Raw genomic sequence first — 15,798 nt, 5'->3', positions numbered from 1 at the left:
TTCAGTAAAGGCGGGGAAGGACATTCAGAGGCACTGTATATTGTTGAGAGGCTACAAAGGTTTTTGGCCTGCTGGGCTGTGGGCAGCAACTCCAAGGAGTCAGAACAGAAGTCTGAGTTATGAGGCAAGCCAGGAGCTGCAATTGAGGCATCAGGCCATGAGGACTGAGTTTTGTGTTTGCTGGGAGCTTGCTTTGTGTTCAGAAGTCTCTACATCAGCTGTAATCTGAAATGGTACCGTCTCTTCTCCCTCCCTTGCAGTTGTGGACCCAGCCATAGTTACATAGGTTTGAAACTGCTTTACATTTGTCGTGTAGATATGTCTGGAGTCTTTAAGGGGACAGAGAACTTTCTCCACAACCCAACTTCTTTAGTGCTTACTGGGCTGAAATGGCAGTTACTTTTCTAGTGTGTGAACTTCAACATGTAAGAAGTCTGTTTCTTCATTTGCTAAGACCATATATGGTTCCACTACCTTCCTCCTTTTTATTTTCCTTTGCTGTTTAGCCTCATTATTCAGAACCTTCTGAACTCAGAGGAGGAGTTTGTCAAGGACCTGCAATTCCTCCAGACCCATCATATTCAGTACACTGAGACCTGCCCTGGCGTCCCTGCTGCTGTTTCCAATCAGAAGCTCATTATCTTCAGAAACATCACTGATGTCACTCACTTCCATTCCAAGTAGGTATATCTGAGGCAGCAGCGCAGCAAACAGCCTTAGAAGAACCAAACCAAACCTTACACCCATACTTGTGTCCTGCAATGCTTTTTCTGCTGGAAAAGTCACTTTGAGATGAGAGATTTGGGTAGGTGCCAAAAGGGTTAAACCCATTCCCCCAGTTCTCTGCCCTGTTCCCTCCCCCTTGAAGCAGTTTCCAAGCAGAAAAGGGGATGCTTATGCAGAACATCTAGCCCTAATACTTCCCACGGTTAATGATTCCACTGGAGCTGCTTGCCCAGTGAGAAGAGATTTTACGAAAGACTTGGATGTTCAGGCTAAAGACATCGAACAAGCTTGCTGCCCCTTATCCGACCGCTGCCTTTTAACTGGCCAATATTTATTTATTTTGTATATTTTGTACCCTGCTCTTGGTCCCAGAACTGCCAAATCCTAGCACGTTCTGTTTCCCACAGTGGCCCACCAGATGCCCGGGAGCCCACAAGCAGGACATGAAGACAGGCTTCTTCTCCTGCTGCTGCTGCCCTGCAACTGGTACTCAGAGGCATCCTGCCTTTGAGCCGAGAAGTAGCATATTGCCCTCAAGACTAGTAGCTGTTAAAATACTTGTTCTCTATAAATGCATTTAACCCCACTTTAAAGCCATCCAAACTGGTGGCTACCAGCACATCATAGGAAGCTGCCATATACTGAGTCAGACCATTAGTCTATCTAGCTCAGTATTGTCTTCACAGACTGGCAGCAGCTTCTCCAAGGTTGCAGGCAGGAATCTCTCTCAGCTCTATCTTGGAGATGCCAGGGAGGGAACTTGGAGCCTAGCGCTTCCAAGAGCAACTCCATCCCCCGAGGGGAATATCTTACGGTGCTCTCCCTTCTAGTCTCCCCTTCATATGGAACCAGTCATGCTTGCTACCACAAGACTCGACTCTCCTGTGGCAGAGGGTTTGAACTTCATCTTTTAAATTTTTAAACTGATAAAAAGGTTGTGTGCACACGGCCGTGGGCATGTGTTATCCAGTGAAGGACCTACCTTCCCCCAGACGATCTCTGAATGCTTCTTCGGTGTGTCGTTGCATGCCTACACAGTCTGCACTACTCCGCGCAGCAGGGATCTCTGGAGGTCTGGACTCATTTTCCTGGTCTCCAGGAATCCCACAATGCACCCCGTGATGAGTACAGAGCATTGAAGGATTCCCCCGGGAGAGGGATACTTTAAGCACCTGACTCTGTGTAGGTTCGGGCTGTGTGCAGCCCAAGCATACTCACAACCCCGAATCTGGGGTAAAGGGTGCACTCACCGCCTTTAAACCACGTAAAAGCCCAGGTACAAAACTCAGGGTTGAGCAGAAGACAGCGCTAAGATCAGCCTCGATCCTGGTGCTGCACACAAGCAACCCCAATGGGGGTTGGGCTGCTCGTGTGCACAGCCTCATAGTCTTTTAACGGGCAGGTGGTCGGATGGAGGTTATGGTGCGTTTCTGCAGCTCCTTTTCATTTCAGTGGGAAAATGTCTGGGAGGATTGTGACCATGTTTATATTTGCATTTGTGTTGTGCATATGCTGCCACTGGTTTAAAAAGTGTGCACATTTAATTGCCACTGTCTCACCTTCCTGTGGAAGATAGGAACATAGGTAGCTGCCATATACCGAGACAGACCACTGGTCCATCTCGCTCAGTATTTTCCACACAGACTGGCAGCGGCTTCTCCAAGGTTGCAGGCAGGAGTCTCTCTCAGCCCTATCTTGGAGATGCTGCCAGGGAGGGAACTGGGAACCTTCTGCTCTTCCCAGAGCAGCTCCATCCCCTGGGCGGAAATATCTTACAGTGCTCAAACTTCTAGTCTCCCATTCATATGCAACCAGGGCAGACCCTACTTAGCTAAGGGGGCAAGTCCTGCTTGCTACCACAAGACCAGCTCTCCTCTCTGTGCTTTCACGATCCTTTTCTCATCATTCCCAGCACATTCTTCCCAGAACTTCAGAAATGTGACACCGACGATGATGTGGCGATGTGCTTTATTAAGAACGAGGGGGACTTTGACAAGTACATCCAGTACCTCGTTGGGCGTATACAGGCCGAGTCTGTTGTGGTCAGCAAAGCTGTTCAGGAGTTCTATAAGGTAAGATGTGGTAGATCTGTTCAGCATACAATGACCTCTTAAGTTCTTATTTCTTGAATTGACAACTACATGAAGTAGGTTGATTGAGGCAGAGAAGATGAATCCTTCTCCCAGGCCCTTTTGATAGCCTGTAAAATCCTTATGGTTAAGTTTCTGTTTTCAGAGATATACAGAGGAAATATTATCCAGTGAAGACCCTTCGCAGCCACCTATACTTCCTCTGCAACACTATCTAGAGAGACCAATAAACAGGATCCAGAAGTATCAGACTGTGATCAAGGTCAGCAGTTTTCTTTTAATATTTGGTGTAATTGTTTGGTGTCAGTTGGTGGGTAGGGCAGTGGCAGTCATGTCCTCCCTCTCTTAACCTGGTTTGATCCTAGGTTTCACACAAGTGAAGACCCGAGTGTCGCTCTGGTTTCTGCTGCTGTGCGCCACTGCTGCCGTGGGGGAGGATAAGGAAGAACACCCGCACCCCCGCAGCCATCTCCTCGGCCGTGCAGCAGCTGGAAATTTTTTTGGCGGGTGTTTTATAAGCAGCAGGGGGAGGAAGAGGAAATAGCCCCGGGGCCCAGGAAAAAAGGCCTCGCGGGCCGCATCCGGCCCCCGGGCCTGTTCTAGGTACATGGTGAAACCAGCACAGGTCATTACTGGCTTGCTGCCACTGGAGATTATGATGCTCTCTTTGCAAACATCTGTTGATTGTGGGAAAGGGCAAACATGATCATTTTACCAATTAATAAGGTCTGAGCGAACCCCGTGATTAAACCAGCAAGCTCAATGGAACTTGGCACAGTGCCAGTCTCTCTGGAAAAATGTAGCAATCAGCAAACAAATGCATATCAGTGCATCAGACAGAAGGCTATGTTCTTTGGCTGATACGCCAGCTGCGTCCGTTTCTTGAGATAAATGACCTCAGAACAGAAGTACATCTGCTGGTCACCTCCAGACTGGATTACTGCAATGCGCCCTGTGTGGGGCTGCCTTTGTACGTAGTCTGGAAACTGTAGCTGGTCCAGAATGCGGCAGCCAGGTTGGTCTCTGGGTCATCTCGGAGAGACCACGTTACTCCTATCTTAAAAGATTTACACTGGTTGCCGATATGTTTCCAGGCAAAATCTATAAAGCCCTGAACAGCTTAGGCCCTGGGTATTTAAGAGAATGTCTTCTTCACTATGAACCACACTGCTCATTAAGATCATCAGAAGAGGTTTGTCTGCAGTTGTCACCTGCTCCTCTGGTGGCTTCTCAGGGATGGGCTTTCTCCGTTGGTGCCCTGAGGCTTTGGAACACATTTCCTGCTGAAATAAGAGCCTCCCCATCTCTTACAACTTTAAAAAAGGCACTCAAGACACATTTGTTCACCCAGGCTTTTAATTATCCTGCTAAATTGGCAAAGAGGCACCTTTTAACGTGATGCTCTTTATTGAGCAGGGGGAGAGTAACTGGCCCTCTCCACCCCCAGCACAGGACCTCCAGTGACTGTTGCTGGGGTCTATCTTGTGTTGCTTTTTAGATTGTGAGCCCTTTGAGGCCAGAGAGCCATCTTATTTATTTATTAATTATCTGTGTAAACTGCCCTGAGCCATTTTTGGAAGGGCAGTATAGAAATCAAATAAATAAATAAATATAAATTAGATACTGTTTTAATTGTGTTTTAAATAGTTTTAATGTTTAAAATTTTAAATTGTAATATTTTCACCTTTTCATTTGTTGTTTCTATTGCTTTGTTGTAAACCATCCAGAGACTTGCATTTGGGGAAATATAAAAATGTGTTAAACAAACAAACAAACAAATAAATAATATGATGCTGTATACCCAAAACATCTAAACTAATATTCCAAAATCATGTTGATTTCCTAGAATTGTTTTTTCATTTATTTGGTTTGTTAAAAAAGATTTCTTACTTGAACGTATTCATAAACGGATAGACATAAATTATGCAAATTGTTCTGTTGTATTTCTTCACAGGAGCTAATCCGAAACAAAGCAAGGAGCAGCCAGAACTGTGCTCTGTTGGAGCAGGCTTACGCTATTGTGTCTGCACTCGCTCGACGAGCAGAAAACAATCTCCATGTGTCACTCATTGAGAACTATCCAGGAACCCTAGAAATCCTGGGGGAGCCCATCCGACAGGTGATGAGAGCCATAATCTCATTTAGAGCATGTTGTATACATCCATATAGACGTGTTGAGATCACATTGTATTATATTTAGCAATAGCAATAGCAATAGCACTTACATTTATATACCGTTCTATAGCTGGAAGCTCTCTAAGCGGTTTACAATGATTTAGCATATTGCCCCCAACATTCTGGGTACTCATTTTACCGACCTCGGAAGGATGGAAGGCTGAGTCAACCCTGGGCTCTTCATTGGGCTCTTCACACTGAGCCAGGGAAATAATTCCGAATTATATTGGCTTGTTTATGAGGGTTTTTCGTTGTCAAGATTAGTGTCCCTATCTTCCTTCATTAAACATCATTGCACCAAAAAGGTAATATGTTACATTACAGTATGTTTAAAAGATTGCCATGACTGGTAGTGTGTTCCCAACACATATACATCTGTCCACATAGACATGGGAGTGAAACTTTAGAGATGCAATTTGTAACTAGAGTGCCCAGGAAACCGATTAATTTTACTTCTGCTTGCACATGAATGTGAGGATAGCCCAAAGTTCTGGAGAACAAGGAATAAAGCATTGTTGTTGTTGTTGTTGTTGTTTACATAGTCAGACAGGTCTTATTGACTGGTTTGTTTTATCCAGACAGGACCTGCATGGCTGAATTTTATTATCAATGTTGTTACTGTTATTATTATAGATATCGTCACAGAATATAGGCTGTCCCCATTATTTATTTATTTGATTGATTGATTGATTGATTGATTGATTGATTTCTATACTGCTCTTCCAAAAATGGCACACAACACCCCCCAGAATGAGGACTCTCCTGAACCCTTCCAAATGACCAACTCAAGTAACGAAACTTTGCTGTTCTTACCAGGGACAATTCATTGTCTGGGAAGGGGCACCTGGAGCCAGGATGGCCTGGAAGGGTCACAAGCGACATGTCTTCCTTTTCAAGAGTTACCTCCTAGTCTGCAAACCCAAACGAGATACTAAGACGGACACTTACAGCTACATCTTCAAGAACATGATGAAGGTTTGGTCATTGTTTTCCTTCACTGTCAGGATGCTTGTTTTCTCCCTCACTTTATCTATTCAAGCTTCTGTCTAGTTCAGACTACCCATTTTATTTACTTATTTATTGTTAGATTTTTATACTGTCTTTCATTAAAAACAATCCCAAGGCGGTTTACCAAACATTTAGAACAATATAAAACTATTAAACAGTTAAACAATAAAAAATATTTAATTTTTAATATATGAACCAGGAATCCACAGAGCTTTAAACAATTCCCAGTTTATAAACAAATACTGTCATTCCTTGGTAATTTCTAATATTTTGAATAACTCATTGCTGAACACTGTTCTGAAATCTGGCCTGGAACCTTTGCTCAGGATGCTGCATAAGGGGATTTTTCCGACGTTATTAAGGTCTTCTATAACCCAAATTTCTCGAATGCTGCAGCCAGGCTTAGTTCTCTTCAAGCACCAGTATTCTTCCAAGATGTATCATTTACTCCCAACTTTAGCAATTCTCTTTTAACTTCTTTTGCTGGCTTTCGACTGTACATAGAATAAACTACTTTTGTTCTTGCCCACAAACTCACGTCTTCATAATGTGGATGATTTACGATAGGTCAAAGTGCAGATAATTTTACATTCGCCATTGTAGGCATTGCACCTGCAAAAGCAGCGTCTTGTTTTGTGTTTGTTTTTATCCACAACAACAGTTCTTCTTGTGGCAAGTTGCTAAATTCTCCAACAATATTCCGTTCTTTTCCAAGGTTTGCTATTCCTTCAAATGCCATCATTGCTAAAATGGCAAGGACAAGTGTTCCAGGCTGGACTTTGCTAAAGACCCATCCAAACAGTTGCTTTGAACATTGTCAATAACACATGGCATTATTTTTAAAGTGACTATTTTATTTCAAATATTACTGCAGCACTAATAGATATTAAGCCAATTCCTCAAATATGTTAGTTTTTCAAATAACCAAGAACCAATAGTAGGGAGGCAACCAGAAAGATGCACAACAGGTAAGTTACAATCACTTGTGTATGTCCATTTAATTCCCTAGATGTACATCAAGTGAACTATCTTCTAGGGGGGCTCCCATATGCGTATCTGAGTTCTACAGACCTAGGTCTTCTGATTCATGAGTTATCATTGCACCATCCTGGTGCACATCTTAAGACTAAGTTAAGAGAAGTCACACTGGAAGCAGTCCACAACATATAACATCATTGACTGTTATATACTTCTATATAACAGCATTTCTGAAAACAAAGATATATAGGCATAGATTTAGAGTCGAGGTCTCTGTTATGAATCTATAATTTCTTCAGTAAACGCGGAGATGTCTCAGATGACTTTTAACTTTGTCATTTGACTACTCAGCTGCCAAACATAGACGTGAATGATCTTGTGGAAGGAGATGACCGGGCATTTGAAATCTGGCATGAGCGGGAAGACTCAGTCCGCAAATATCTGTTCCAAGCCAGGACTGTCATCATCAAGAATTCTTGGGTGAAGGAAATTTGCGGTATCCAGCAACGCATCAGCCTCCCTGTGTGGGGTAAGTATAGCTGGGGATGACGACTGATTATCTGCTGCCTGGAGCCGAGGACATCTCTGAGAGGGTCCCAGACAGGACTAACTGAAAACAGTTACAGAGCCTTAAGAGCCCGGGCAGAATAACCCCACAGCAGTTCTTTTAGTCCTTCTGTGCTCCTAGGCAGACCTCTACAAAATCTCTCTCATTTCCATCTTTTAAAAAAGAATCCTATGCATCTTTTTTCCTCTCAAATATCTTTATTTACTACAATCTCTTTATGTCAAGGGTGCACGTTCCCGCAATAAATCAAAGCAACAGCTGGAATGCGTGAGGTTAAGGCTTTTATTGCAGGAAAGTGGAAGCAAACATTCGTAGAACCAAGTCAGTGGAAATTACCACATTTGAATCTTCAATCCATAAATCATAGTCAAATGCCAAGTCCAATATGGATTAATACCAGGAGAGGGGTTGGTAGCCAATTCTGTAGTCCAGGGCGGATTCTGAAGGGAGTCACAAGTCGATAGCCAGGCACAGGGTCAAGATCCCAGGAGCAAACAGGAACAAGGTGTTGCGGGTTGTTAATTTTTACCCCCAGTAGTTAAAACAGCAGAGCACTAAGGAATGAGCGCACGCTCCAGTTACAGAGTAGGTAACAGAGGATGGTTTAGTTGTTGCAGCTATTTAGAGAAAATACATGGAGCTCCTTGTAGAACTAAATACTAAGTAGGGATGTGCAAAACGTTTCAGGTACAGAACGATCTGTACCCAAAACTGCCCGTTTCGGGTGATTCGTTGCCAAAACGAATCACCCTCTTGCCCTTCCAAAATGTTTTGGAGCAGAAACAAATCACCCCCGTTTCAGCTCCGAATTACTTGTAGTTTCGGCCCTCCATTTTGTGGCCAATTAAGTCCTCCTTCTTCCTCCTCCATTTTGAGTTCTGATGTCTACTTGAATTTCCTGCCTTTTTGCCTCCCATTGACTTCAATGCAAAACGGACTGATATGACGTCTATTTGATTTTTGGGTCCCAGGGCCAAAAGAGTGGTGTGGTGTGGTAGTGCCTAATGGGTGGAGGCTACCACCCAAATTGCAGAGGGATTGGGCAGAGGGCTGAGTTTTGGTGAATTGTTGAAGTGTTAGTGTCTTTGGGGCAGATTTGGGGCAAAGAGTAGGCTCTGGGGCAGAAGAGTGGAGTGGGGCGGTAGTGCCTAATGGGTGGAGGCTACCAACCAAATTGCAGAGGGATTGGGCAATGGGCTGATTTTTGGTGAATTGTTGAAGTTTATGTGTCTTTAAAGTTTATCCCCATAAGGTATAATGGAGGTTTCAGCAGCCCCATAATTCCACTTGGGTGGGCATTGGTGTGGCCCAGAGTGAGTGGCGGTGTAGTGCACAGAGGGTGCCAGCCACCCTCATGGGTTTCTAACCCATGGAGTACAGGGTTCTGTTGTTTCTGAGGTGTTCTGAGTGTGGATTCTCTGGTAGCAAATGAGAGTGGATGCATGGTTTGTATTGAAAATCTCATTTGCTACCAGAGAATCTACACTCAGAATACCTCAGAAACAACAGAACCCTGTACCCCATGGGTTAGAAACCCATGAGGGTGGCTGGCACCTTCTGTGTAATACACCGCCACTTGCTCTGTCATGCCAGCACCCCGCCAAGTGGAGTTATGGGGCTGCTGAAACCTCAATTGTTCCTTATGGAGAATAACCTTAAAGGCACGAAAACTTCTAAAATCACTTTAAAACCAGCCCTTTGCCCAATCCCTCTGCAATTTAGGTGGTATTCTCCACCCATTAGGCACTACCACTCCACCCCACTCTTCTGCCCCAAAGACACTAAAACTTCAACAATTCACCAAAAATCAGCCCTTCACCCAAATCCTCTGCAATTTGGGTGGTAGCCTCCAGCCATTAGGCACTACCACCCCACCCCACTCTTTTGGCCTTGAGGCCCGTTTTTTGATCCGAATCAATTCAGATTTGGATTAATTCAGATCCGAATCGAATTTGGGGTGATTCGGATGGGTCAGATTCGGACCCCAAAACAAAATGAGAGTGTTTCGATTTGAATCCAAATTGAAAATCTGAATTGCACACCCCTATATTCTTGGTGCCGGAGCTGAGGACATCTTGGCCCTCCCAGGCGGCTGTCATAAACCCGCCACACTCGATGAGCCGTCTGTAATTTACAATGCTGCAGCAGCCGAAGAGATGTCTCCAGTTACAATACTTCTTTCAGGAAGGCACGAGGTTTTCATCCAACATCTGTAAAAAGCACAAGAGAACACATCACTACTGAGCACCAAGTCCAACCTGCATTCCCCCACAACCAAGGTCGCTCACCAGATTCCAGAGATCCTGAGTCCTAGGCGTCATGGAGGGGATGTATCAAGGCTGTCTGATGAGTTGTCTCCAGCTGTGCAGTAGAGTGAAGCTGCAAAATTTATAGCAGTTTGCCAGCTGGAATCAATGAGTGCTCTGCCCAGTCAGCCACCTTCAAGTAACTGCTGCGTCTCAACTCCCTGATTGGGTCATGCCGCTTCTCGTGCCTGCGTGCCCTGGGAGATAACACTGGCAGTGAGAGTTCCTCCTGGGATTCGTCACTCTGCTCTGCCTCCTGCACCAAGCCCTCCTTGAGTGCTTCCTCACTCTGATCACAGAGCTGGCCCTCGGGATTCACTGCCTCACACTCCTCTTCCAAGTCCTTGAACAAAGGCTGGACAGCGGCACCCTAGCCTACTCCCTGGGAAGCATTATAATACTGGGACCTACACAAACCAACACCTTTTGTGTGTGTTAGGTTGTGTTGTTTTCTTTCATATCTTTACTTCTGACTCACCTTATTATATCCTAACACTTTCCGTTATGTACATACAAGTTTTACTCTTTCTTAGCAGGGTAGGGTCTGATAATTTCTCACATTCTGCCTAAAAGAATTGAGTTGGTTTATCCTGCCCAGGCTCTTAAGGCTTTGTAACTATTTTCAATTAGTCCTGCCTGGGAGCACGTGGGAGGTATAACCCACTCAGAGATGTCCAGCAGCAAGAAGAAGCCTTCACAGTTAGTGAACCAGTGCTCCCATCTCTTGCTTCACTTGTTCTTTGCTCTACACCATTTCTACATTGGTTGAAATTCTTCTGTTTTTCCTTTCCCAGTCTTTCAGAGAACTACACTGATTTAAATCTGCTTATTTTCAGATCCGCCAGACTTTGAGGAGGAACTGGCTGATTGCACAGCTGAGCTTGGTGAAACTGTCAAATTAGCCTGTCGTGTAACAGGGACACCCAAGCCAAATGTCTCCTGGTATAAAGGTACAGCAAGTGCTGATTAAGCTTTCTTGGTTTCCTGGAATATTCGGGAATCCCAGTTTCCAAATTTTAGGCCATCAGCTTGACCATTGGTTGACAATATTTCAGTGGTCAACTGACCAGTTTTCCAACCCCAGAAAAAACATTTATCATTTATTTATTTACAAAGTCAGACAGGTGTTATTGACTGGTTTGTTTTATCCAGACATCGAGTCCTTCCCAAGAACCTGGTATGGCTGAATTTTATTATCAATATTGTTGCTTTGTTGTAGATATCGTCGCAGAATATAGGCTGTTCCCAGAAAAGCTGCTTTTTGTAATTGGCTGATAGTGATTTCTGTGGCCCCTATGGTGTTGAGGTGCTCTTCAAGTTGTTTTGGAATTGCACCTAGGGCGCAAATTACCACTGGGATTATTTTGGTCTTCTTCTGTGACAGCCTTTCAATTTCAATTTGTAGATCTTTGTATTTTGTGATTTTTTTCTATTTCTTTTTCTTCTATTCTGCTATCCCCTGGTATTGCTATGTCGATTATTTTGACTTGGTTTTCTTTCTTCTCGACTACAGTTATATCTGGTGTATTGTGTGGCAGATGTTTGTCTGTTTGTAGTCGGAAGTCCCATAATATTTTTGTATCTTCATTTTCTACAACTTTTTCAATTGTATGGTCCCACAATTTTTGGCTACAGGTAGCTTGTATTTTTTGCAGATGTTCCAGTGTATCATCCTTACTACCTTGTCATGCCTTTGTTTGTAGTCAGTCTGTGTGATCTTTTTACAACAGCTGATTAGATGGTCTACGGTTTCATCTGCTTCTTTACAAAGGCGGCACTTGCTGTTTGTTGTTGACTTTTCGACTTTTCGACTTTTGCTCTTATTGCATTTGTTCTTAGTGCCTGTTCTTGTGCAGCCAGTATTAAACCCTCTGTTTCTTTCTTCAAGTTGCCATTCTTAAGCCATTGCCAGGTTTTGGTGATGTTTGATTTTCCAGTTATATTGTGCAAATATTGACCATGCAGTGGCTTATTTTTCCATTTTTCTGCTCGGTTCTTGACTTGTTCTTTCTTGTAGGCCTGCTTTCTTTCATTGGTGTTGAATAGTTTCTCGTTATTGACCATTTGAAGTGCATCTTCTTCACTGTCCTTGATATATTCTTCAAGGCCTCTTTTCTCCTCCTCTGCTGTTTGATGGACTTGCAGCATTCCTCTTCCACCTGAGCTGCGAGGGAGGTAGAGCCTATCTACATCACTGCGGGGGTGCAGAGCATGATTGATGGTCATGGTTTTCCTGGTCTTACGATCTAGCATCTCTAGCTCTGCCTGGGTCCAGTCTATTATTCCTGCAGTGTATCTGATAACAGGTATAGCCCAGGTGTTTATGGCTTGTATGGTGTTCCCGCCATTGAGTTTGGATTTGAGGATTTTTCTAACTCTCCTGATTTATTCACTTCCAATTTTTCTTTTAACTTCAGTGTGTGCGATGTTATCAGCCTGGAGAATGCCCAAGTATTATAAAAGAGCCCCTGGTAAAACTGTCGCCCTGTAACCAGAAGGTTGCAAGTTCGATCCTGACCAAGGGGCTCAAGGTTGACTCAGCCTTCCATCCTTCCGAGGTCGGTAAAATGAGTACCCAGAATGTTGGGGGGCAATATGCTAAATCATTGTAAACCGCTTAGAGAGCTTCCAGCTATAGAGCGGTATATAAATGTAAGTGCTATTGCTATTGCTATTGCTATTTGTAATGTTCTTTGTCTTCCAGGTTCTTGATCTTGCTTCCATTGGACAGTTCTATTCCTTCTGTTTTAACTGTGTACTCCACATGCTCATTGCTTTTTTAATAAATATCAATGTTTTTGCTGACACCAGTTGTTTCTAAACATTTTAGTATCCATGTATGAGGCAATGAATTGAAGGCTTTCTTGTAGTCAATCCATGCAACACTTAGATTGGTTTTTCTTCTCTTGCAATTTTCTAAAATCATTTTGTCAATCAGCAGCTGGTCTTTTGTGCCTCTGGTGTTCGGACAATTTCCTTTCTGTTCAACTGGAAGCTGTTTGTTAGTTAATAAGTGTTGCATCACTTCATCTGCTATTATTCTAGTCAATAATTTGAACATGGTTGGCAGGCAGGTTATCGGTCTATAATTACTTGGAACTGCACCTTTTGCTGGGTCTTTCATCATGAGATGAGTTTTCTCAGTTGTTAGCCATTGTTCAGTATCACCTCCTTGCAAAATGTGATTGAACTGTTTTGATAGTTGTTTATGAAGGCTTGTTAGGTGTTTAAGCCAAAAGCCATGCAGTTCATCATCGCCTGGTGCAGTCCAATTTTTAATTTTCTTTGCTCTTTCACTTATTAATTCTGGTGTTATTATTAGATCTTGCATTTGTTGGTTATATTTTTTGACCTCTTTCATCCAGCCTGCTTTTTTATTATAATCTATTGGATTGTCCCAGAACTTCCCCCAGAATTGCACTGTTTCTTCTTTATTTGGTGTTTCTATGTTTCTTGCAGTTTCTCCTTCTATGCTTTGGTAGAAACGTCTCTGATTCGACTGGAATTGGAGATTCTGCCTGTGTTGTGTAATTCTGGCTTCGTATCTGCTAATCTTCTTTGACACTGCTGTTATTTGCTGCTTTATTATTTCCAGGACTCTTCTAATTTTCCTTGAATCTAGGTGGTATTTTTGGATCAGATACTGTTTGGTGTTTTCATTCTTCAGCTTCTTGTCTTTCATATCTTTCAATTTACTAGCATCTGATTTAAGCCTGGAGATTTTATTTTCTAATCTAATCTTCCATTTAGGTGATCCGGTATAGATTTATTAAAGTTACGTCTCACCATATTGTTGATGGGAGAGGCACTCTTTGTCTGGCTCCTCTGGTGAGACCTGTCCAGTATGGTTGGACCTCTGGCATAGCTCTCACCTTCCTCCGAGCACGCAAGCCCCACAACCACGCCAAAGTAGTGCCTCACTGGGGGTTGTTGTTGTTGTTGTTGTTGTTATCATTATTATTACATTTATATCCCACTCTTCCTCCAAGGAGCCCAGAGTGCTGTACTACATACTTGAGTTTCTCTTTCACAACAACCCTGTGAAGTAGGCTAGGCTGGGAGAGAAGTGACTGGCCCAGAGTCACCAAGCTAGTTTCATGGCTGAATGGGGATTTGAACTCGGGTCTCCCCGGTCCTAGTCCAGCACTCTAACCACTACATCACACTGGCTTGCAAAAGAGTGTTTCTTTTGTTTTCTTTGAAGATGGCAGGCCAGTGGAAATAGATCCTCATCATATCATCATTGAAGATCCCGATGGTTCCTGCACATTGATCCTTGACAACCTGACAGGTGTTGATTCTGGGCAATACATGTGCTATGCTTCCAGCCCAGCTGGCAATGCCAGTACCCTGGGAAAGATCCTTGTTCAAGGTAAGAAGTCCCATGATTAAAACAATTTACCTCCTTCCTGTTGTGCAGCACACACTCTTCACTTGCTCCGGTTTATACTTGTTTAAGTATTCTGTCATGTGCTCTCAGATGAATATTTGGTATGATAATCAATATATGATAATGGATAATTATCTCAGATGAATAATTATAAGCCAGTGTCCAACTTCCCATGCTTGGGTAGGATGATTGAAAGGGTGGTGGCTGACCAGCTCCAAGCAGTCTTAGAGGAAACTGATTATCTAGACCCATTTTAAACTGGCTTTAGAGTGGGCTAGTGGGTTGAGACGGCCTTGGTCAGTCTGACAGAAGACCCTCACCAGGGAATTGACAAAGAGAGTATAACTCTGCTGAGTCTTTTGGATTTCTCAGCGGCTTTCGATACCATCAACCATAGTATCCTTCTGGATCGCCTGAGGGAGTTGGGGATAGGAGGCACTGTTTTACAGTGGTTCTGTTCCTATGTCTTGGGTAGATTTCAGATGGTGTCACTTAATGATAGTTGCTCTTCAAAATGGGAGCTACTATAAGGTATTGCCCAGGGCTCCATTCTATCACCAATGCTTTTTAACATCTACGTGAAACTGCTGGGTGAGGTCATCGGGGGATTTGCTGCTGGGTGTTATCAATATGCTGATGACACTCAAATCTATTTCTCCTTGACATCAATATCAGGAAATGGCATTAGCCCCTAAAGGCAGTAATGGGAGGGATATTTAACTGAAACTGAATCCAATCAAGATGGAGGTGTTCATTGTTGGGGGCTGTAATCTGCAAGATGAGATAGATCTTTCTGTTCTAGTTGAAGCTACATTCCCGCAGAAAGAACAGATTCGTAGTTTGGGAGTGTTCTTTGATCCAGGGCTCAGGTTGAGGCTGTGGCCAGGAGCACTTTTTACCAGCTGCAGCCGATTCAACAACTCTGCCTGTTCCTTGAAAAGAATGACCTGAAGACAGTGGTGCACTCAGAGGCGTAACGGGGGGAAACGGTGCCCAGGCCAAGCTCTGCCTCTGAAATTGCGCCCTCCCCCCCGCCCACCCCCCACATACCTGCGCCCCCCTGGGCTGGCCGGAGTGAGCGTGGCAGTGGCAGGCGGCAGCAGATTGCGGGGCGGTGGCGGGCGGCGGCAGGAGTGAGCGCGGCGGCGGCCGGCAGCGGCGGATCGCCGGGTGCGGCAGCGGCCGGCGGCGATCCAGTGCGGCGGCGGGCGGCGGCAGATCGCCGAGTGCAGCAGAGCGACGCCGAGGCCTGCCGTCTGGCCCAGCGTCGCTTCCCAACTGCGAGGCACACCTGTGCAGTTGGGAAGCGACACTGGGCCAGACGGCAGGCCTCGGCGTCGCTCTGCTGCACTCGGCGATCTGCCGCCGCCCACCGCCGCTGCACTCGGCAATCCGCTGCCACCCGCCACCGTCGCACTCAGCGATCCGCCGCCGCCCGCCACCGCCGCACTCAGCGATCCGCCCCCGCCCGCCGCCACCGCCGCACTCGGCGATCCGAGTGTAAACCACCCTGAACCACTTTAGGAATGGTGGTATATAAATCAAATAAATAAACAA

At 44.5% G+C, this 15,798-nt stretch overlaps 1 protein-coding gene across 22 annotated transcripts in view; it reads left to right on the top strand.

Moving 5' to 3' along the window:
• The window catches only part of OBSCN (obscurin, cytoskeletal calmodulin and titin-interacting RhoGEF), a 287,341-nt gene that overhangs the window by 188,970 nt on the left and 82,573 nt on the right, over positions 1–15,798 (top strand). For all 22 annotated transcript variants that reach the window (XR_008309945.1, XM_053262303.1, XM_053262302.1 and 19 more), the window contains 8 exons: positions 507–680; positions 2,639–2,798; positions 2,962–3,078; positions 4,771–4,935; positions 5,808–5,966; positions 7,329–7,506; positions 10,688–10,801; positions 14,056–14,223. Coding sequence is in view for 21 of the 22 variants with exons in the window: in XM_053262303.1 (XP_053118278.1) it covers positions 507–680; positions 2,639–2,798; positions 2,962–3,078; positions 4,771–4,935; positions 5,808–5,966; positions 7,329–7,506; positions 10,688–10,801; positions 14,056–14,223 (1,235 nt within the window). In the remaining variant the exon portion in view is untranslated. The remainder of the gene's footprint in view (positions 1–506; positions 681–2,638; positions 2,799–2,961; positions 3,079–4,770; positions 4,936–5,807; positions 5,967–7,328; positions 7,507–10,687; positions 10,802–14,055; positions 14,224–15,798) is intronic.

Source organism: Hemicordylus capensis, chromosome 6 (assembly GCF_027244095.1).
Source record: "Hemicordylus capensis ecotype Gifberg chromosome 6, rHemCap1.1.pri, whole genome shotgun sequence".
In the NCBI taxonomy this organism is placed as follows: Eukaryota; Metazoa; Chordata; class Lepidosauria; order Squamata; family Cordylidae; genus Hemicordylus; species Hemicordylus capensis.
This window is presented reverse-complemented; position numbering and strand designations above follow the sequence as displayed.